Source organism: Acipenser ruthenus, chromosome 19, assembly GCF_902713425.1.
Source record: "Acipenser ruthenus chromosome 19, fAciRut3.2 maternal haplotype, whole genome shotgun sequence".
In the NCBI taxonomy this organism is placed as follows: domain Eukaryota; kingdom Metazoa; phylum Chordata; class Actinopteri; order Acipenseriformes; family Acipenseridae; genus Acipenser; species Acipenser ruthenus.
The window spans coordinates 4,264,596-4,288,084 of NC_081207.1; the positions used below are offsets into that span (position 1 = coordinate 4,264,596).

The following is a 23,489-nucleotide window of genomic DNA, read 5'->3' on the forward strand; positions in this document are numbered from 1 at the left end:
CCAATGGAGGTGGCAAACCAAAAGCTGAAAATACATTTATTTAAGATCCTGTACGTATTCTTCCATTGTTTCTTATACATCTAGAAATTGCGCTAATGGCGATTTGGAGTTAATGTCTCAGCCCTTTGTGATTGTCTGAATGTCTGCACGGTATGCACTTAAAGCATGAAGAAGCCTGGGGAATCAAGGTATAAGCATGATGAAAGTAGGGTGAACTATACAGCCTAGCCTGGCACAAGCAGGGCGAATCATAGAGAAGAAGCAAGTGACAGCTCGCTGCAGGTCCCTGTTAACAAGGGCTGATTTATTTATTAAGAGTTTTGCATTCGCAATGTGTTACAGAAACCCACAGCAGTCTGTAACACTTTCATGTATACAACATTTTGATTTAATCCGTCAGAACATTCTTTAAATATGAGCTATAGCTTTGTTAGCAGGGTTTAAATATGAGCTATAGCTTTGTGAGCAGGGTCCTATCTTTCAAAAATCCTTTAAGCCCTGTCAAGGTGCCACTGCTTTCCAAATCCATTTGGCATTTTTGGCAGAAGAATTCTTGTATTGTGTGTGTGTGTGCGTGTGTCTCAGTGTGTGCGTGTGTGTGTGTCAGTGTGTGTGTGTGCGTGCATGTGTTGGGTGGGGGGACAGGGGGTTGTTGAGTGAAGATCCTCTCTCTCTGAACTGTCACTGACAGATGGAAGGAAGTTTGTTGGAGGGGTAAAGGAGAGTTGATAGGATTAGACCAGACTAATTAAGTGGCAGGATAATGGTAAAGAAGATTAGTATCTGGTGGAATGGGAGAGGACTGTTTTTGTGTGTGTGTGTGTCTGTATACGTGTGCACCTATATAGGTGACCTAGAGGGGTTGGAACCAGAGACCTGGAGTAACTTTATACGGAGGCCAGGAGGAAAGCAGACACCCTGCTACTGCCACTGGGGAGGGATCGGATTGCATGGCTTTGCAGGCAACCTGCAGCAGTACAGGAGGTTTCAGTGCAGAGAATGGAGACGGGAGGATCGAAACGGAGTACTAGGGGATTTTGGGGAGTGTCTGCAGAGGAACATTAGGCAGAGTAAACCGGCGCCCCATCATCCCGCAACAGGCTTCCCTCCCCGATAGCTGTCGGCGGATTCAAGCAAGGAGGGAGCTTGGTGAAAGAGGGCTTTGTAAGAAATTAGAGAACAAATCTCTTTGTTACCCAGGGTTGGCTCCTGCTATTTGGATTTGGGCCGGCTTATTGAAATCTGGGCAAGCTTGTAATCCAAGATGTGTTCAATTAAACAGTCTGCGAGGGGCTATGTAACCAAACTGCTGCCAGGCTCCGGGAAATTAAACATGTGAACAAAAAAACCTGTAAGGACCAGAGGAGAAGGGAAAGAAAAGAGAAACTGGACCCTCCTGTCCGATTTTTATCAAGGCTTCCGCAGCGGCCCTCCGATGTTTGATTTGCAGCCATGTAATATCCAGGGCGCTTGGAGTTAGGGGTCGGAGCAGTGGAGGGGACTGAGAGAGAGAGAGAGGGAGAGGGAGCTGTTGGGATCAAGGTGACGTCAGTGGATTGAGGTGTCCTGCTCATTTTAATCCTGAGCTGATTAGTAGAACAAAAAAAATCAAGCGTGAATGTGCACTGTGTGGAAGTGAGAGAGGGTGTCGAAGGGCAGGAGCGACGGAGAAAGAACAGTAAAGAAGAGGAAAGAAGAACAACAGGAAAAATAAACAGGCAGAAAGTGGAGACAGATACGAGAAGAGGAAGAGAAAAAGGAATGTCATTAAAAGGGATCTGAGGAGGAAGATAAGAAGATATCTAGAGGGGCAGACTCTTCTTCGCTATTTGAACAAAAACTGGTAAAAAATAATCTGGGAGGAAAACGAAAGTTTCTGCTCCACTTCCTTTGCTGCTTGATAGTTGTTCTAACTCCTCTTCCCTCAAATCCTCCCCCGATTCCCTTTTCCCCCTTTGAACCCATCACCCATCACCCCTGCCCCAAGACTTGAGACTCAAGACAGGCCAAAATGCCGACCAACGGGATTCACCAGGCCTTGAAGATCCAGTTCGGCCTGATCAACCATGAGAGCCGCTACCTGACAGCGGAAGCATTCGGCTTCAAGGTGAACGCCTCGGCTCCCAGCATGAAGAAGAAGCAGATTTGGACGTTGGAGCAGGACGAGAAGAACAGCGGCGTGGTGTACCTGCGCAGCCACCTGGGCCGCTACCTCTCTGCGGACAAGGACGGCAAGGTGATCTGCGGGGCTGAGCAGCCTGACGCCGACTGCCACTTCCTGATCGTGGCACAGTCCGACGGCCGTTGGGCTCTGCAGTCCAAGCCCCACGCCCGCTACTTCGGGGGCTCCGCAGACCGCCTCTCCTGCTTCTCCCAGGCCATAGCCGAGACGGAGCTCTGGGCCGTCCACCTGGCACTGCACCCCCAGGCCAACCTGCTGAGCCTCAGCCGCAAGCGCTACGCCCACCTCTCCACCCAGGAGAACGAGATCTCAGCCGACAGCAACATCCCCTGGGGAGTACACTCCCTCCTCACCCTCATCTACCTGGATGGGAAGTACTGCCTCAAGACCTGCGACAGTCGCTTCCTCCGCAATGACGGCAAGCTGGTGATGGAGCCTGTCCGCAACACCGGCTACACCCTGGAGTTCAAGTCCGGCAAGCTGGCGTTCAAGGACTGTGACGGCAAGTACCTGACCCCCATGGGCCCCACCGGCACCCTACGGTCTGGACGCAGCTCCAAGCCCGGCAAGGACGAGCTGTTTGACCTGGAGGAGAGCCACCCACAGGTCGTCTTCCAAGCAGCCAGCGGGAGATTCGTCTCCAACAGGCAAGGTAACTGCTCGCGGCACCCCGCTACGCTTACTGTTGTAAGGTTATAGTACAGTGCTTACAGTATATTGCGCCACATGAGAAATGCTTATTGTGGTTGTGGTAATAGTAAGGAATGAATAAGGCCTGTCTGACATGTCTCTCTATGAGGATGGTAAAGTGACCTTGTGGTAAGTTATGATACAGCCTCCTTTGTATTACTAGCAGCATTATCACAGGTCCTTCTTTCATTGTGCTGTTTCCTGGGGTTTTATTTTATTTTATTTGTCACTATATAGAGATTTCAAATACAAGGCTATAGATTAAACATTTAAAATGCTGCTTCCTGATACCTAATCCCTTCCTGGGATAAAACATAAGAATTTATGAAGAATTTATGGTGACAGGTAGGCTTCACCCGATCAACACAACAATAAGAAACTTATGTAAATGTTATAATGCTAATCAGGGAGAATATCTATATTTCCCCACCTATTGAAATGATAGTTAGGCTTTCTGTCCTAATCTAATTACCATAGTACTGTAACGGTGAGAGGTTGTCTTGGGCAGTTGGGTGGTTAGGCTGTGGAAAAGGGTGGGCCAGGTTTTGGGTTCATAGTTCAAGCCAATAAAAAGTGACGTTTCTGTGATGCTCTGTTTACCTGACTGGGGCAGAGGCAGGAGTTTCAGGAAACAGGCCTGAGTTTCCATGGCTACCACAGCCCCCGGTCATGTCTCTAAGCCAATCCCAAAGTTAGCTAACTACGTTATACCACACCTTTCCCAGGCTTTTACCGTATTTGGCTGTTCTGCGCTGTACAGCACATAAACATTCTTTAGCCCACACAGACACATTCCTCTTGCGTCAGGTGGCCCTACCTACAAATCAGTGCTTGCTCCTCCCAGCCAGATCCGGCCTAACCTTTGTTTGTGTGTTACTGTAATACAACAGCGTGAATCAGACACTAGGAAACTGCTTTCACATGAATCGGGTCACTTTCATTTCAATTGCAATAATCTCATCACATATCGTGTGTTTTGTCCTCATCTGTCCTGCTTTTACCTTACTTGGGCATCTCCAGGTGTTTTGTTTAGTGAGGTGATTTCAATGAACAGTAAAAGGTTCTTTGTTGAAAATACTACTAATAGTAAGAAATACTCTAATGTATAATTTATATTTTGCTTTAGGACTCCTATAGTAAACTATGAATCTTATACAGTATCATTTAATAATAAGAGCTGTCGCATGTTTCTTACGTCATTTCCAATTATAATTATTAAAGGAGTTTTGGCCCAGGGGTTCATACACCAATAACACATAGAATCTGTTTATCGTTCACTTTTAAACTAATATCTGATGTTCCTATATTACTAGATATTGGTACCTGGACTTGTTTTTGGACAACGGGCAGTTTGAATTCAAAACCAAAGAAATCCAAACCTTGAAAAGCTTTCCCCATCAGGAAGATGCATTGATAAGTTGCCTTTATAATAACACAATGCTGTTTTAATACCCTGCGAATGAAAGAAGGCAGGACAATCTGCAGTAAATCAGAGGGCAGATACATTACAGGAAGACCAACATGAAAAAGGGAAACTGTGGTGTGTGAAAGTGTGGCTAGAGAGAGTATCAGGTACAACAGCAACGTGCAATTAAAAGAATAATGGGACATAAAGCAAGCATTAGAACGAGGTCAACATGCACTGCTACAGAATCCTGTGCTACAGGAAATGCATGTCCTGGTTTTACCAGGTGATGGAGTGGAGGCTGGGATTGCCACCTGTCCTGGTGTTGAGGTTGATGTCCCTGGAGACCTTTCAGGGACACAAAACCTACATCCGTGTCAGTATTTGTATTATTCCTTTTCAGCATCTTCCCATTTTTTATATCAGCTGTGAGCTTTTCGCCAGCTTCACCCGAGAGAGAGAGAGAGAGAGAGAGAGAGAGAGAGAGAGAGACTGTTCAGGTTAATTATCTCAGCTGTCATCAGTTCCCTCAATGTCTTTCTGCCTGGACAGTGAAACAGAGAGACGTCGGAGCGCGCTACGTGAAACGCCCGCCCATCCCCGGAGTCGGCTTACCCTGAATAATTCACTCTCCGGCAACCAGCTGATGAATTACCAATGCACATTTCTTTAGAGCGGCAGCTTCAATCTGCACGGGGTGCTGATGCCAATAAATGGGCACTCTAAGATATTGTTGGGCACCGTTTCCTAAGCTCTTGCACCAGAAATGAAGCAGCCAGCACATTTCCATCCAGACTCTGCTGCTCAGGTGCTGCCGTGAAAGCACATTCAATTGGGGGAACATGCATTAACAGCAGGTGTAGATTGCTGTTTCAACAATAAGGAGCATGGAAATGGCAGTGGAAAGCTGTAATGGCCCACAATCTTGTTAAATCATGTGGTATCTGTTTGCTACATTCTTGGTTTACCTTTGTTAGGGTTGATTTCCTTTTCTCATGTTTTGTCATACTCTCCAATTGCACGCCTAAACATCAGAATATTTGTCTTAACTTTTATTACAAAGTTTCTCACGCTGGGTTTTGAACCCAGGCCCAGGCATGCAAGACTGGTGAATTAGAACCATCTAGGTGGCCAGCAGACACAGACCCTTATTAGCCCTACTGCTAGAAAGACTATGTATCGATTAAATACTTTTTCTTTGTTTCATATAGAGGGACCTTTTGCTTCTCAAGGTTACAGTGGATATCGAAAACAGGCATCAACTTCCAGTTTGCATGCGCTTTGCATATCTCTCTATCGGGCATCACTGAATTTGAATGCGCATGGTCAAATGAGAAACAATGTTTCTTTGAGTACCCATGCAGTAGCCCCTGTAATCCCATGGCTCCAGTGCAGGAGGGGGTGTTTGGGCATAATTGGGATTATGGGGATGGAGGGGCTGAGACCTAGGCTGTATTAGTCTTAAAATCTCATTTCTTACATCTTATAACAACACTGTATCATGCATTATGTATAATGTGCACCCTACCAGAAAGACCCTTTTTTGGCCATATTGTATGCACATGTCTTCCAATACCTAGTAAGCCAGCTCCTTTCTAAAACTTGTTATTATGCTTAACATGAACAAGCCTCTCAAATCCAGCACAGTTGTCTTCCAGCTCTGTGGTTTTGGTAACAGTCTCTGGGAACTGTAGTCATAAAGTGAAACGAGTTCCATTGACTCCCATGGATGTTGACTGGCAATAGGACTACACCCCTTACAATGCAGCTTTGGACAATTGCATGGTAGAGCACTATGTGATCTGTAGTCCTATTTCCATGCTTAAGATAATGGCTTTAATAGCAATTCATCAGCCAAAGACTACAACCCACAATATGCTCACCTGTGCACTCAGCTATAGCCTCTTCCGGTTCCCCTTTATCGTACTGTGACAGAGAGCGAATGCTAGTCAAACATCTCCCTCCCGACCTGTGAGGGCGCTGTGTAAAGGGAACAGTGTGCCCTAGACTGGATGGCTTGACAGTTCATTCCAGGGTCAGTTGGAAGTCGGTCATCCAGGAAGGGGGCGGAGCCACAATACCAGAAGTCATCGTCTTAATGCAGTAGTTAGACTTTGTGTCAGTCACAGATTGGAGGATACGTGATTGGACTCGCCAACGAAGGGGGCGTGACTGAGGATATTTCAGGGGATGTGTCCGAGCAATCTGTTCCTTTGGTATGGTTACGAAAGACCTATAAGGACGTACAGGGTATAAAGAAACCGTGAGTTTTGTGTGTTATTTTGTCTATTCACCCGGTTGTTTTTGTCATTAAAGAAGGCTAACCTCTGGGAGCTGTAGCTAAACCGCCAGTAATTAAACCCGGACTCCATTTCACCATTGTGCACGAATAAACCTGTAAATCACCACTTTCACCAAGAGCTCTCACTCTGGACTTGTGACCGTGTTGTGTTTGTGTGTGTCTTGTTTAGTGTATTATTGTTTCGGGGCTGAACCCCCTGGTTTTGACTGGCTTTACACATCGCTGTGTATAGTCAGTCTTATTATTTAAGCAACAAATAAAGCTTTGTTTTCACCATTGGAACTGTTGTTGGACTGTTGTTATTAAGAACTGCATCACCTCTACACCTGTGCACTACAAACCACTCTGCCATACGTACCAATAATGGTTCACAATTGCAACTCTGCAACTGAACTATTAGAGAACTAATGTCCACTGTTGAACACAATAAGATGATAGAGACAGCATGCAAAGCAGTTTAGCCTCTCCAGTGCTGACCTGCAGTTTACTGGAGAGAAGTTATTAGAGAGTGGTTGTCAGGGTGAAGGGTGGGGATTTTCACTGTAAAAGGATTAAGGAAACGGTTGAGGGATTTGAAAGCAGCTATTTGTGTGGTGTCTAATTCGGGCATTAGATACAATCTGCTTCATTCTTTCTGTTGACGGGATATCAGATGTTCTGCATTTCAGTTATCTGCCATTAACTTTGTACTGTGTAACCAGTTTATTCTAAAGAGTCAATAACCAGACATGCCAGACCTCTATTTACCTAGTGAGCAGGGACAGCACACACATAGGCAATGTCAGCTTCCATGTATAGCCTGTGAGCATGCCTCAAGCCTGCCCTGGACTGGAGGGAGCACTTTTTCTCTTAGAGGGTGATGGTGCAGTTTGATACCACAGAATTTCACTTGTCCTTTACTGAGCGAATTCTTGCCTACAGTCGAGGCAACTCTGTGATATAAACCGGATTATCAAAAGTGATTTGAAATCAGTCCTGTTCAATGACGTCGTCAGTGGAACGAGATCCAGACTGAAATGAGACTCTGTCAGCCCCAGTTAGGATTACTGACTGGCTGGTCATCCACAGCTTCAAAACTCTCAGTCAGAATTGTAGGGAGGGTAAGACTATAAGAAACGAATCAGTTGTGTTCTGGGACGATTGACTCTGCACCTCTTCTACACTGCCAACTGGCTAAGAGTCAGCGACTCTAGCCTTGAGTGTAATCATGAGACACATTACATGGGTTAGCTCCTGAGCATGACTGTTATTTCTTAATTGTTCCTAATAAAGTGCCAGCAGCAGATGCTGCTGCAGTGATGTTAATCTTCAGTAACATGGGGATTACTTACAGCTCCATTTAAGTTCTGCTTGTGTCTCTTTGTGTTTTCAGGTGTCAGTATCTCGGCCAATCAGGATGAAGAGACAGACCAGGAGACGTTCCAGATGGAGATTGACCGGGACAGCAAGAAGTGCATGTTCCGAACCAACGCTGGCAACTACTGGACGCTGGTCTCGCATGGGGGCATCGAGTCCACTGCCACCAAAGTGTGAGGCAGCCTCTGTCTTCTCATTCCCCTTGGTGGCACCATTCAGACACTTTTGTAGTTTTATACAGTATATCAGTGCTGGCCCTCAAGATCCGTTGCAGGCAGTTCCGAAACTAGTTAACTGAAGGGCGAGGGAGCAATTCATTAATTGAAGTTTGGAACAAAATACCCAGACTGGGATCGATCACGACAGCCAGAGCTCTGCACCTCCACATTATATTATTTCAAGGATGCTGTTAATATTTAATACAAAAGGGTCTAAGAATCATTACAGTAACTTATCATAAAATAGGCAGGTCATTTTACTGCCCATTGCTAATTCACCCCTAAAGCATGCCTGATAAATATCTTGACAGATTATTAGTTGTTAATGTGCACAATGAGATCTAGGTCTTGAATAAATAACCCCATACCTAAACAATTAGTAATATTTTTGTTATAACTATTATGTACTATAGTGCAGGCATAGGCAACTCCTGTCCTGATGTGCTATTCTACACAAGGCTTAATATGTAACTGATTCAATTAAACAATTAAGAACATGGTTGGAACACAGACCTGGTCAGAAAGGGCCAGAGCTGCCCTTCCCTGCTCTAGTATTTTGTTCATATGGATTGGATTGGGCATGTCCTTAGAAACTCCCAATTCCATGCCTGTTTTCCCACCCTGGCCCCCTTGCAACTTCATACCTCTAACCCTAACCCTGGCCCCTTGCAACTCCATACATCAGCCATGCTTAGCCAAGGGGCCTGTTTGTGTGTGAGGCCTGGTTGTCATGGAAATGAGTAACAGGAATGCCCCCCCCCCCTCACAAACTCACTCAAGCTCCCGTCTCTTCTCTTCTTTCCCTGAGCAGAGCTGTCAACACCATGTTTGACATTGAGTGGCGTGGGCGCAGGGTGGCACTGCGAGCGGGAAATGGCAAGTACGTCTGCACCAAGAAGAACGGGCAGCTGTCGGCGGGCAGCGACTCTGCAGGTGAGTGTGGACCTGAACTGGACAGATATATGAGGCAAAGTATCTGTGTGCTGTTCTGGACAATGTAACTGGCTCCCTAACTATCTGCACTCAGTGTTGGAGTTGTTTTGCCTATTGATTGACTCTCTGAGTATGTCACAAGATTGCTTATGTCCGTGGCACTGATCTCTTATAACCTGCTTGTGAACAGAGTTGTACTTTTCTGTGGTCTTTTTCTTTATTATTTATTTATTATTAATTTATTTCTTAGCAGACGCCCTTATCCAGGGCGACTTACTTGTCATTCCAGAAACCTGGGAGACTGCCTTGAACGACACATTGGCCTAATTTCAATAACACATCCTAATAGTTTCTAATAAAGTGCAGCTATGCAGTTTAATAGTGCCTGGAATAGCGTATATCTGGTGCTGTGTTCGATGGTGCGGTGAAGTACCGGAAGCTCACGGATGTTCCCTGTTCCTGATGATCTTGGCTTGACTCTAGCCCTTATCGAGTTAAGCCCTAATAGAGTGAGACACTGTGCTGGTTCTTAGTGGAGGTCTGGCATTGAGGGCACACAGGACACAGTCTCGCTTACAGGATTATCACAACCCTTTCTGTAAAGTTAAAATACGACTACCGAAACATCAAGCGTTGAAATTAAAAGATGCGTTCCAGTGTGCTACCGTACGTGCACCACTGTCCTGAATGTAGCCAGCGTTATTGCCCTTCAACTTTAACAAGCTCCAAATACATCTTTTCAGAAAAAGACCACTGATCTAGAAATCCCCCTTGGTAATACTACTAAATTCAATTTAAACAGGTTTGAGTCTTATTCCCAATGACAGGGAGAGAGCATAAGCACCCGTACATAAAAACAAAAAACAAATGTCAAACCTGAGAGCTGCTTGGACATTCTTCAATACAAGTTAGGAGAGCATCAGAATCCAGAGATACACAGCATGGGCAGAAATAGTTTATTTGGCAGACACCTTTATCCAAGGTGACTTACAGGTGTTACAGGGCATTACACTGCTAAATTAATATTTAAATACAGTATAGTTTACAGTAAGTGCAAATAATACTACTAAATTCCAACATGCAACCAGTTAGGATTCCAACAAGTTAGATGTACTACAACATATTAGTAGTGCAATAGCGGAAGGATAGTCTGTGTGTTCGTCAGTCAGTGTGCATGGTTGCTCTTTCAGCCCAGCCTCTGCTCTGCCATGCTTGCTATGCTAGTAGAAGCGCTGGATCTCATTGCTGTGCTGTGTTGCAGGTGAGGATGAGGAGTTCCTGTTGAAGCTGATCAACAGGCCCATTCTGATCCTGCGCGGGGAGAATGGCTTCGTCTGCCACCACAAGAACTCCAACACGCTGGACGGCAACCGCTCCGTCTACGACATCTTCCAGCTCATCTTCGCTGACGGAGCCTACCAGATCAAAGGTACCCGCCCCAGACGCTGTCCCCCTCTCTCAGCCTGTGTGTTTACCATGCATTCCAATGGAGGTGAAGTAAAGTTCCAGTCACTGTGACGATCATTAATAGTAAAAAAGAACTGTGTGCATAATTGGACCATGTTAAGTTTCCTATATATGTATCCATTTTAATAATACTGACATCAGCATGAGACCCATATTTACTTCTCAACTACAGAACTTGCTCTTTAGTTGAATGGTTGTTCGTCTTTGAACCGTATGGTTTGCTGTTCAGGTCCAGCGCTTTCCTTTCCATTCAATTCAGTGGGCTGAGATGCCAATAGTAACCCAGGGTCGTTTTTGAGCGCAGTCTCGGTCCTGATACCCTCTCTTCTCTCTCTGCCAGGCTCCGCAGGGAAGTTCTGGTACGTCTCCAGCAGCGGACTGGTCTGCTCCGACGGGGAGATGCCCGAGGACTTTTTCTTTGAGTTCCTGGAGCACGGGCGGGTGGGCATCAAGGGCAAGAACGGCAAGTATCTCCGGGGCGACCAAGGGGGCACGCTGAAGGCCGACGCAGACAAGGTGGACAGCGCTACGCTCTGGGAGTACTGACCCTGTCGGACACTCAGGGGAGCACGCGATCAAACCAACACAAACAAACAAACACCTGAAAGGTGCCTGGTGTGTTCAAACTTGTATTTAGGAAACTGGACTCAAGGAGAGTTATTTACTTAACTGTGTAGTTTTGCAATTGCTTCCAAGTGGGGGTGGATTTTGGCAGGTCTCGCTGTTTCTGTGGTCACATTCACATACGTAAGTATTTGCCATTTTTTGAAACAGCTGTGTGTTATGGGCCGGGTACGGCTGGAAGTTAGATTGAATAGCGTCAGGGTGTTGACAAGGTTCAATATTGTATGTTTGGATTACCTCTTTTAGTCAGTGTTGTCATTTTCTATTCAGAAGAGAAGCCGTAAAGAAAACTAGAATAAAAGCCAATGAAATGCAATGAACTACAAGCATCTATATGAAGTGCAGATATACATAATGTATGTGCAGTGCAACCTACTGGCTACATTACAACCCAGTACTATCTGTCACGAAACCGGGGCTGTTCCTCACCAAAAATACTGCAATATTTGTACATCCATTAATACTACTGTCATTTATAGAAAAGTGCTGTGCATTGTAGTACCAAGCCTTATTAGCAGACTGCAGACATCATTTTCTCTCTTGTAGACCAACCCTTACATGAGTCTGGTGCCAGTTGCATCTCGTTCTAATAGCAGACAGGGTATTAATACAGAAGAAATTCTATCAGAAATGGCAACACAATCGATAACTGTCACTGCAGTCTATCTGCTGGTGTCATGAAACATATTTACCATATCCTAGTTTATATCACAGAAACGCAGAGGGCACTGAAGCCCATGCCTGTTATTGCATTAACATCTTAATGCAATGACGAATAGGCATATGGCTGTCATAGCTAATAATAATAATAATCATTCATCGTTTTGTTTCCCTGTAAGTGCAGCAACAGCAGTAATAAAGAATATGGCCAGCATTCACACTTTAGGAGGGGAGTAACAAGCAGTTTTCCCTCACGGATGGCAGCCTTTAATAATGTTCGAAGTTTATTTTTATCCGCAGCAGCATTGACTGGCTTGCAATGACAAGTTTGAGTCTGACCTGTTTAATCAGCGTTTATGTTTGTGACATAAAAGGACAGCAGTTAAACAGAGTCAGGAAGGTTAGCGAACATTCTGTTTGTTCCCAGTCCACTCTAGAACTTTCTGTGGATCTTTTAGAACCCTCCCATCCGGAACTTCTAGTCCTTTATTTCAAATCGTTTTTTTTTTTGTTTTTTTTTTATTTAACCAGGATAGAACCCTTGATAGATACATCTCAACACATTTAGCTGACTGCAGACTCATTCCCTGATGTTTATGATATGTACTGGTGTCAGTCCTCTGTATAAGACTTATTAACAGGGGTTTCTGGATAAGGTTTTTTTTTATAATAATGGTTTGTATTATAGACATAATTTGATCTCTAAAACTTTTTTTTTTTTTTTCAATAATGAGAGAATGGTCTTAACAGTGGGGCACAGGCTTATCCAGTGTTGAGGGTTACTGTGTTTAGCCAGTGCAGCATGCATGTTGCTTATGTTGGCTTGATATGAGGAGACTGTCCCTGATCCACCTGGTGGTCAATGCAGCCACGTGGTGGCTTAAATATGACATCACTGCCGACTAAGGGATTTTCAAATGTTACTTTTACATTCTCCAATTTTTTGGCCAGCCAGTCTATAATCTTCCACCTCGTACCCACCTCCAATACCCTGTCTGCTGCTGTGAGCAATACCCAATCCTGACTGATCAATCACCCGCCCAGGGGAGGGGCAGAGTAAAGTATGAAGTTACAAACAGTGTTGCAAATGAGCCAGATTCCTAATGGGCTCAAAACAATTGTAGAAAGTAGCTTCTTAATGGATCTAGTCATTGTCAACAAGCCTATCAAGTAGCACTTATCAATCCACAGTGTAATGTGATGAGGAGCAGATCACGGGAGAACAAATACTGTGTAGTTTCATTGTTAGAATGGGTACTTTTCATGCCATTAAAGAATTAAGTTTTTAGGGGTGTTTTGGGTTTTTTTTTCCTGAAATGATTTTAAGATTATGATAATACAGACAGTTTTCTCCTTTGTCTTTTTATCTTTATTTATGTATTGACTGCTTGGCAGAAATATGTATCGAATATTTCTTAACATGTGTATTTGAAATTCAGTCGATGGGTAATTGCAGATCAATGAAATACTTTTGTTGCAAAATAAAGCGTTACCGTGGCGTTGATGATAGTGGAGCACTGATCGATTTTTAGATAACAGTTAAAACAAATAAAATACTGACTGACATGCTGTATAAATCACACTATGCACTGAAGTCATAATATTCATGACCTGTTTATGATTGTTGGAGACCTCTTCTAACAGCGTTTACATTGGCCACACATAAGGAACGCCACCTGTTCTAAACAGAGCCTGGGAAAGTGGGTAGGACAGCTTCTGTTTCTGAGCAAACCGATCACTCTCATTCAGAATAAAGGCCCTGGTCCTCCAGGCATCCCACAAACCCCCAGGGTTCCTTTCACAGCCACGACACAAGATAACTAGAGCATAATAAGCATAATCGCACAGTACCAGAAAGGTTCCAACTACTTGTATAAAACCAAGAGCTTATCAGATTACAGTCATATGCAAATACAAAACTACTGGAGGAACTAGAGAATATCCCAAGAGGTTAAAACATATGCAGCCCACAGAACTCTTCATTTTTATTAGCTGACATTGGAAATCAAAGGATGATGAGCGAGAGAGTCCGAGAAAACACAGCGTGTACCACATTTGTTGACAATGGGCCCTATTTACAAAGCGTCAACTCTTTGAGTTATTTTGTGAGGCTAAAACAAGAAAAAAAGTATATTTAGATAACTGATGCGTTTCAAGGCTATGAAAGGTTTGGCAGGAAGGAGAGATTATTTTTGAAAAAGGGAGTTTTGTTTTTCAGTGCTCCCGCTCTGTTTTTAGCTGTTGCTGTGTTTGTGAAGGAACATCAAGTCATGAGAAATACTTTACAACCATTGGCCAAGTTCTAACACATTAAACCTTAGTAAGACTTTCGCTGTTGCAAAATTGAAACAGAAAAAAAGACTCCCTAATCTTTTATCATTCTCAGATGAACCTTTTTTTGTATTTTCTATCTATCTATCTATCTATCTATCTATCTATCTATCTATCTACAGTATCTGTCTGTGCGTCTATCTCAATCTAACTACACAGACGGTCTATATATTGTTAATGTCTGCTGCCCGTCTATCAGTTTATCCTCACGCAGCACAATCTTATTTTCCTCTGTGAATGTGGAAAACATGACGCAGATAACCGGAATTAAAGAGCAGCCATTTGCACTAAAGAAAGCGGGCTCCTCTCCCTCCTGTCTGCTCGGCAGTCTGGGACACAAGGATTAGCACAGGGGCAGGCTGTCCAGAGCAACATCTGGGAGCCATTTGCACAGAGGGAAGTCAGCGTTACAGCATCACACGCCCCCAGCCTCATAAACACCCCCCTCAGGACAGCGCTGAGGCAGATGAAGAAGCCCAGCAAAATCACAGCTGATGGGGCATTTGTTGCCTTATTTTACCCCACTCTGGTCTCTTGCATGCTCCCTAAATATGTGGACATTTTTTTAATAAGCAATTCGTAGTGCAATGGCATCCCAAATATTATTAATGCACTGCAGTACCACCAAGGCAGACCCCAGGCATCATTTGTTCCTCCTTTTTACCCCCAGAACTGGGTTCCTGCCACAGACTCTCCAGTGAATTCTAATGAATCAATTAACTAGTAAATGTCCTTTAAATGGAAAAAGACAGCTGCAGATTTGGACAATTTCAGCCCCCCCCCCCCACCCCCCATCGTCATCAACCATAATCACAGGCTTCTAATACGCCCCTGCTCCAATTAACCCTCTCCCAGAAAACATATACAGGGGAAATACAGGTTTCCCCAGTTCTCTTTCCAAGTTGTATACGGTCTCTTTTACCAGTGAATAGCTCATAAACAGTTTTCCACCCCTCCTCCAATGAAGACGCAATACTAGAAAGTTAACCTGCTCTGTAAAGGCTCTTCCGAGGCTGCAGGTATTTCACTGCTCAGTGCGAGCTCTTCAGAAGCTCAGGAAGGGCTTAACAGGGAGGAATGTGATCCATGCAGGGCTGCCTGTACCTGGCTCCGAATGAGACCTTCTGCACATGCTCAGTATAGCCCACTGGCAGCTCCTATTGGCTGTTTAAAATCAGCTCCCTACAGAAAGAAACATATTTTTCAATCTATTTATTTTTTGTATGTATGGTGGGTTATACATACATATGTCATACATTTTTTATTTTTAAATATATGGCTAATTTCCTTTCTAAAAGCTTATCGTGGTAACACAGTACTGGTAATTTAGCCTTTTCCCAAGTGTATTTACTAAGCTCGCCTGTGCTTTGCCATGCTCAGAGCCCTGAGAGGCCTGGCAGTTTTCCCTTTTAAGGAGGTAGGTTCTGTGAGTGGGGAGGAGGCAGTGGAATGTGAACAGAGTGGAATTCCTCTGCCTCTGGTCAGCCTCCTCTCTCTGCGCTCTCCTGAACTCTGACCCCAGGCTCAGGGATCACACAAAGGCTTCTGCGGAGCTCATAAACACAGCCCAGGTCAGCTGGCACTCAACTACAACACATAATGAACATCCCTGCAAGCCAGAGACTTGTACAGGACATTTACCACTAAATATGCCCTGGGATTTTCATAGTAAGCATGCTCTACCCTGTTTTGTTTTACAATGGTTATTTCTTTGCCAGCATGGTACACCAGTTTTGTAACAAAAAACTAGAAATACATTTCCTACCGCAAGCGAGAGTCTTAACCACCATGCAAAAGAGCTGGCCTCCTCTACAGGAGGCTGTGTGGTCCAGTGGTTAAATAAATGGGCTTGTAACCAGGAGGTCCCCGGTTCAAATCCCACCTCAGCCACTGACTCATTGTGTGACCCTGAGCAAGTCACTTAACCTCCTTGTACTCTGTCTTTCGGGTGAGACGTAGTTGTAAGTGACTCTGCAGCTGATGCATAGTTCACACACCCTAATCTCTGTAAGTCGCCTTGGATAAAGGCGTCTGCTAAATAAACAAATAATAATAATAAACCTAATCTCATCTCACTGACAGGGGACAGAATCCATATCAGTGTATTACACAGCACTACCCGCTGCACCTCTTAGTATTCCTAATTCAGATCCGACTGGCAATGACGTAATAAAGCAGCCACACCCTCTATATGACATGTATGCATTTTGATAAATTGGTTTTTCAAATGGTTTCACCAGGCTGCTCCAGGACCAATAGTCTGACTCACTGGCCCTGAAATCTGTGGTCTTTGTGGCAGGGTTTTAACTTAACAACTGTTTTTCGTGTTCCGAGCAAAAATTAAAAAATGGCCAGGAGGGGTAAGAACAGTCGCAAAACCCCAATGCCAACAGTACGAGGAATGTTATGCAAACGAAGTGGGTACCTAATTAACATACTCCCAGTGCAAAAATCAAAAGGGTTGATGTGGTCCGATTGAGTTATTTTCCATCTAAAATGGTTCCGCCTGTTTCAAAGAGTCCTAATGGAGAGGGGAACCTATTTCAAACAGGCCCCGTGGGTCTGGTGTGGGTGCAGTGACTGACTACCACCATGGTGATGGAGCCCAATGTGCTGCTTGAGATTGCTGTGATGAAAGGGATAATGTAGCTGCCCCCCAGTCTCACCCATCGGATGAAGCTGAAGGTATGCCCCTCGGGTGTATTGTCAAAGGACCTTACAGAAGAGATATCGAATGGATAAGGCTTCGATATTGTATTGATGTGACGAAGTTAAAGAGGATTTAGAGTCAAGCACCCTGAGGGGTCATGCATTGCCAGTATCACTCACAGCCGTGTCATTCTTTGCCAACGGTTGTTTGTATGATATCCTATTATACACTTACATGTTATTCATTTTCATAAAATAAATGCATAAATACATAAATGTATAAATGAATAAATGTCTATATAATTATTTATTTATTTCAACATTTATTTATTTATTTCTATATTTATCTATGCATTCATTTATTTATGTATTTATTTATTTTTCATTTTGGCATAAAATATCCTCCATAACTGGGTACATGAAACTATAATTGAATACAGTACATACATTAATAAAATCAATCTATATTAAAATGAGCTCTCTAACTTTCCTTTTTTTCCCTCTTTGTCCTGATGTATTTGCTTTATTATGACATAAAAACTGTCCTTTGCATCATTAACATAGAGGTTTCTCATTTAAATACTGAATAGTTATTCCACCACTTTTATGTAAATTGCACCCACTCCACCACTGAATACAGGAGAAACAACACTGGGGATAGGAGTCAGGTTAAAACAGACAGAGCCAGCGAGTTTCGGAGTGTCGGAAGACACTTTTGATATTCAGGGCCACTCAGTCTAGCCTCACCAGTGGAGCCCTGCGCATCAGTTCAGCCCTGTAGCCACATCAGCGCTTTGCACCTTTGTGAACCGGATTAGCTGAATTCCTTTGGCTTCCAGGCACCTGACTTGATTATAGATTTGCGCTTTTAAAGAGGCTTATACTCTCCCTTTTCTCTCTCCCTTAAAGCTAAAATACCAATTTCTTTCTGTACCCTTTAATAAAATGTCTCTGAAGCTACAAAACTAAAAAGAAACCCTATCCTTCATGTTGGTCTGTATCTATTAAATTCCCCCTCTGTACGATCTAGACTGGGCAGAGTGAGTGACCTTTTCAGTTAGAACTACCATCCACAAATGCTGTGCCGCCCTGCCTCACTGAAACTGTGAATGATTCATTATTCTGCTGAATAGGACAGGGCATTGGGGGAGAGGGAAACTCAATTGTGTTGGACCATTAGAAAAATGCATTAGAAAACTAGAAGCAAATACAGAATGGAACTAACAACAACACATGCCAAAGACACAGCCCATGTTATTGCAAACAGCTCTTATTACAGCACTCGATACTCATTAGATACAAGCTTCCAACTACTGACCAGAACCAACTCCTGGCATGGCTACAGCACAGCTAATAGAAGACCTGCTGTTTTTTTAACTCCTAAGTCTCATTTGCCTCTATAACATTTGGCTACATATTTGAATGTGTCCTTTGCTGTGTAGAAATGCCATATAAAGTCAAACAACAACCTTGCAGACCGCCACAGGAAGAGGAAGTACAAGCAGGAATTGCCATGTTCACCAGGAAGTGAGAGAACAGGGCCTCTTGACTTTTTTTAACTGTGCCCTTGACTGGGAGGAAGTGAAATCTGTTACTCACGCCTGTTTTAGGCTTTGAAAATAAAAAAGTGTAAAAAATAATGCAGTATCCCATTCTCCACAGGTTAACTACAGATATACATTTTTCTTAATGCCATAATGAAAGTATTCCTGAATGTTTGCTGTTTGAATTGAACTAACTTTGACTTGGGATGCACAGTGCACTCCGGGCACTATTTTTGGCAGTATTATTTCCTGTCCTCTCACAGATCTTTGCTGTTGCAGAATGCCTGGCTGGTGTTCTGGAGGATGATGTAATGTTTTATCTGCTCCCCTGGGCCTGCTGGCTGCTGGAGTCACACCGAGTCAGTCTGATCAAGCTAGGTAGCCACAAACAGAGACGAGGGGCAAAAGCAATCACATGGTTACCCTTTACCCTTTCACTAAGGCTTTACATTCGTTTGCAGCTTTCTCAAAAATCCCAAGACTGTTCAATGTTAAACTTCACTTACCCGGATACAATAGGAATTGCATCGGTTTGTTTTTCTTTACAATCTTGAATGTCCTTGGTCCTTTCGTTCTGCATGACAATGGCACTGGAAATAGAAACAGGGATATGGAATTGTCACAGTGGTTTGAAATGCACTGTATCACAAAGTGTTTTGTCAGCAGACGGAACTGGGCCAGGTCAGGCAGACTGGGGTGTAGGTGGTGCTGTTGTCTGCTCCAGAGAAGGCAGGCAGGGAGAGTTACAGTAACCACGTCTCCCCTTGGCTGCCATGACCATTGGAAGAAGCATCAGCTAACAGCAGACGTGACCCTCCACCAGTGTATGGGAATTATTAATCAAACAACTTCCAGCCTAACTGCATCATCCAACCCCTTTTATACACTGACTATATCACTGTCACACACTGCACAGCACACAGTAGTGCTCCCAGCGGTCAGTAGCACATGTCAGAGGCATTGAACAGCATTATATACAAGCAGGATCATTACAAATGCAAAGTTGAGGGTTGAATTATGTTGCAAACGGGCTGGAACGCACTCTGGACATTCCTCAGTCTCAGGGTCCCTTCTAAGGCAATCTCAGCAGGGTGGGGTTTTTAGTTACTTTTGTACATTTTTAAGTGATTTGCACATACATTGCTTGCAGTGCCAGTAATGTGGATTGTGTCATGATTTAGAAATATGAAAAAGACAGCTGAGAGTTAAGGTCCACTACACCCAGCTACGCCCTTACAAGAATGTCCAAATGCACATGCATACATGTTGGAAACACAGGTCTGCCCTTATAAAATTGATTCATTTTGCAAGGTGGTGATTTTGCAGTATTACATGCATTTCCCATGACTGTGCTATGAAAATCAAAATACCCCCCAACAGGGTATAACACTGATGAAGGCACTAGTCGACACATTTGTCTATTCAACGTATAGTTTTGAATGCATTTTAATATCTGTATGGGTGAGACATGGAGCTGCTATTGGCTTGGCTGGAAGAGATCCTCCTTTAACCTTAACATCAGCGCAGCGTTTCAAACACTGATGACCGAAACGGCTGTCATAGGCTGTGCTGCTGCGCGCCTCAACCTCACACGGACCTCATCAAATCTGGGCAGGAGAGTGACCAAAATGAACAGCATAGGATGAATAATGAAGGAAGCTGCAGGAAGTGATGCGCTGCGCAACAGAGAGAGCATGTGCTGGGTTCACTGACTCCTGCACTCACACTGCAGGAGTGCAGAGGGAGAAGGGAAGAGCATGGGGGAGGAGGGTGTTGACCCAGTGAAAGACACGTAGTTCCTCTTATGAATACACTGAGAGTGAATGAACTTTAATAGCAAGGCAGGAAGTGGTGCACTGGTTCTGTACAGAAGGCTTTTCGGTAAGGACAGAGATTGTGGTTTCAGTTTTGTGAGCTAATTCATTTGGACTGTTGATCTCTAGTCTTTAGAGCGATGTCATAAACTAGATCTAGAAGCCAGTGCTTGTCTTTACTGTGGTAAGGGTATCGACTCTAAACAGTGCTATCTGCTCCAGACAGGAAGCAGTTAACTCCGTCCCGCTGAAAAAGAAGCTGCTTGTACTTCCTCTCATTTTTGTCATTTTTGGGCCTACAGTGGAGTTTTCCTTTTAAGGCAGCGCGTGGGGCCAGGTTCATTGTGGAGTTAACCCTTTACTGGCCCAGCTCAATCCTAGTGTGTCCTCATAAGGAGACTGTGAACAGGCTGGCTGCAGGGGTGACGTCAGGCCAGAAAGGAACACACAGTACTGGCAGGTGAAACTGAAACGCCATTGCTGCGCTCAGTGTGTTTATTGAATGAAACAAATAAAAGATTTAAACAAAAACAGCACACGGCACTCGAGGCCAAAATAAACAGACAAACAAAACTAACACTTAAACAAACAGTGGACTAACAAGACAAGCAAACACGGTGAGTCAAAACAAACAAGCATCGTGCTGGTCCTTCTTATTAATTATTCTTTTCCTTTATTTTCCTCTCCTTCTCTCTCTCCCATTCTCTACTCACTGAACACCCAACCCTGAGTGAGTGAAACACTGCATCTTTTATGCAGGTGTACCGAGACTCGATTGCTAATCAATCATTCAATTTGGAATCTCGGTACATCTGCACGTGAACTAATTTGTGCACTTCCCCATGCTCACATACAAACACCCCTTTTAATCTGCATGTAAAGTGCTTGTGCCATCCTTGTGTCTAAATACAATTATATATTTGAAATCACGTGTGTTACACAGACCCATTTATATCCCGTACACCAATACCTATACACCAACATAAAACACAAAATATGCACAAGGGCGGGGCACACTGCCACAGAGACCCATAAAGAACCATAAGCAGACCACAGCATTACCAGCAACTCAATGGATTTGGAACAAATAGTGCAGTATTGTAGCTACCACTGCCCCTAGTGCCACTACATGCAATTTGGAAAGGGCTGAAAGCACCCTTTTAATAGAATAAAAAATAGGTAATGCTTTAAAACTATAAACAACTTCGGAAACACCGTAGGCACATTTAAGGGTCCAGTGTGCAGTATAGCAAACTGATGATTTTGGAGGTATTTAAGAGTTCATATATTCCAGCATCATGCCCCGGGAAGCAAAGCTCTCAGCCGGTTGTGTCTTGATAGAAGGCTTTTTTTTTTTTGACTCAGAATTTCACTGACTCCAGTGAGACAGCAGTGTAACGTGGAGCAGGCCCAGACAGCTGAGTGAGAGAGTAACTAGACAACCATAAAAGGAGAGTTTGGAGTAAAATGGGAGGGTAGAAACTGAAAGAGAGACGGGCAGAGGGAATAAGAAAAATAGACAGATAGAGATAGGGAGAAGGGGATGGCGAGACAGGGCGAGAAAGTGCAAACTCAAAGAGAAGGGTGCAGATGAAGAGTGAGAGGGGGGGCAACTGCAAACTGAACGGGAGAGGGGAAGAGAGGAGAAGAGAGATTATGGTAACTGGACTGAGAGAGAGAAAGAAAAAAGAAAGTGAGGAACAGTAATGAAGGAGGGAGAAAGGACTACATAGGAGAGGGAATGAGGGAGAGAGGGAGGGATATGAGAAAGGAAAGGAGAGTTAGTGAGGGAGGGGTAGACAGAGAGAGAGAAAAGTATACAAAAAGGATAAGTCTATAATAGGAATGTGGTTAGAGCTACTTGAAAATTGAATATCTGAGGGCAGTGGGACCACAGCAGGCAGCTTCTTAAATGAGCTGCACCCTGTTCCATGCACCCTTTACACAGCATTTAAACCTCAAATTACTGAAGACGATAAAATGGGTACATTCCCCAGGGTCTTGCATTACAACATTATCCGAGTAATGCACATTAAACACTAAACTGTACTTTTTAGAAATATTGGTATGGATCCACAGCCAAGTAGAGTGAGAAAATGCATAAATCACTTTCCTGTTTCCATCATTTGTGCCGGTCTCATATCTGGGTACTTTAGAACGGATTGAATGTAAATTATCTTATACTTTCTAAAAATAACCCCAAAGGAAAAACATCCTGAGATTCACAGAGCCGAGGAACAAAGCAGAGCTGCCATTGTAGTCTCCACTGCCCACTGGTGGGGATAAGGTGTATTACAACTCGTCACACAAAACTATCGCAACCTCTCATGGCATGAACACATTGGGAGCTGTAGTCACAAAACTGCGCAGTTTTTAATAGAAAAAAGGGAAATAATGTAAATTGTAATTTACAGGCTCCCCATGTGTGCTTAGGTTTTTTTTACTTCTAGTTTATTTTTTTCCTTTCAGAATAAAAATATATAGTGCAGATTTTGCAACGTTGGCGATCTGTCTGTCTGTCTGTCTGCCTGCTTGTCTGTCTGTCTCGTGTCCTGAGCTGCCCCTGTCTGCAGCTGCTCGGAACACAGCTGCTGTTTGTCAGCGCAGGAATGCTTGGTATGGAGGGGTGCGCTGGGAGATAAAACTCTCTAGTGAAATTACACAGTGCTGGCCTCGCACTGAACTCTCCCTCCTCCTTCAACCAGCAGAGGGATTATCGGAGAGGATGCAGTGTTGAGCCATCCCCAGTGCTGCCAAGCAACAAAGCAGACCCAACCTCAGCGAGAGCACAGATTAATGACAATGGCAATTCATTAAACACAGCTGTTCCGGGGGGACCGTAGCACGAGCGTGGATTATTCCTGATGCAGACATGCTTGGTGTAGTGAAGTGGCTACAGTAAATACTGTCAAGTGGCTTCTAAGATCCTTAAATAGCCTTGGGTGTTAAATACCACAGGCATCTTAACTAGTGTATTCTTCTTCTTTTATAGATTCACTTTGTCCATCATTTTTTGTTTCGGTCATCCCATCCTGGTGAAGTTTAAAGCACAGACTCCAAACCTTCCAGAACCAAATAATGATACCTTTATACAATAAACAAAGTTACAGGCTAGGCTTAACATTGCAGCTTCACTTCCAATCTGATTAGAGATTCGATTAGCTGGGAAAAAAATAGCTAGGCAGGGGTTTCCGGTGACAGCTGATGCTGACACGAGATTGCACCCAAAAAATTATAGCTAGTAGAAAATCTTCAGGTCTCATTGTGCGCAACTATTCTGCATTCCTGGTTTGAAGCAGCCATGTGGCCTCTGT

General features: G+C 43.9%; 1 protein-coding gene across 1 annotated transcript; it reads left to right on the forward strand.

Annotated features, from left to right (window-relative positions):
* The first annotated feature begins 855 nt into the window (after positions 1–855).
* Positions 856–13,341, forward strand: LOC117424369 (fascin-2). Its single transcript, XM_034040633.3, has 5 exons — positions 856–2,834; positions 7,952–8,108; positions 8,965–9,086; positions 10,348–10,515; positions 10,894–13,341. The coding sequence occupies exons 1-5, from the start codon at positions 2,012–2,014 to the stop codon at positions 11,097–11,099; spliced, it is 1,476 nt and encodes a 491-aa protein (XP_033896524.2). The 5' UTR covers positions 856–2,011; the 3' UTR covers positions 11,100–13,341.
* Positions 13,342–23,489: the final 10,148 nt, after the last annotated feature.

What these genes read in the sequence shown, in the direction of transcription:
- LOC117424369 (XM_034040633.3), top strand. Translation starts at nt 2,012, where the DNA reads ATGCCGACCAACGGGATTCACCAGGCCTTGAAGATCCAGTTCGGCCTG. An exon ending in ATTCGTCTCCAACAGGCAAG is followed by an intron (nt 2,835 to 7,951) that starts GTAACTGCTCGC and finishes TTGTGTTTTCAG; the next exon opens with GTGTCAGTATCTCGGCCAAT. An exon ending in GAGTCCACTGCCACCAAAGT is followed by an intron (nt 8,109 to 8,964) that starts GTGAGGCAGCCT and finishes TTCCCTGAGCAG; the next exon opens with AGCTGTCAACACCATGTTTG.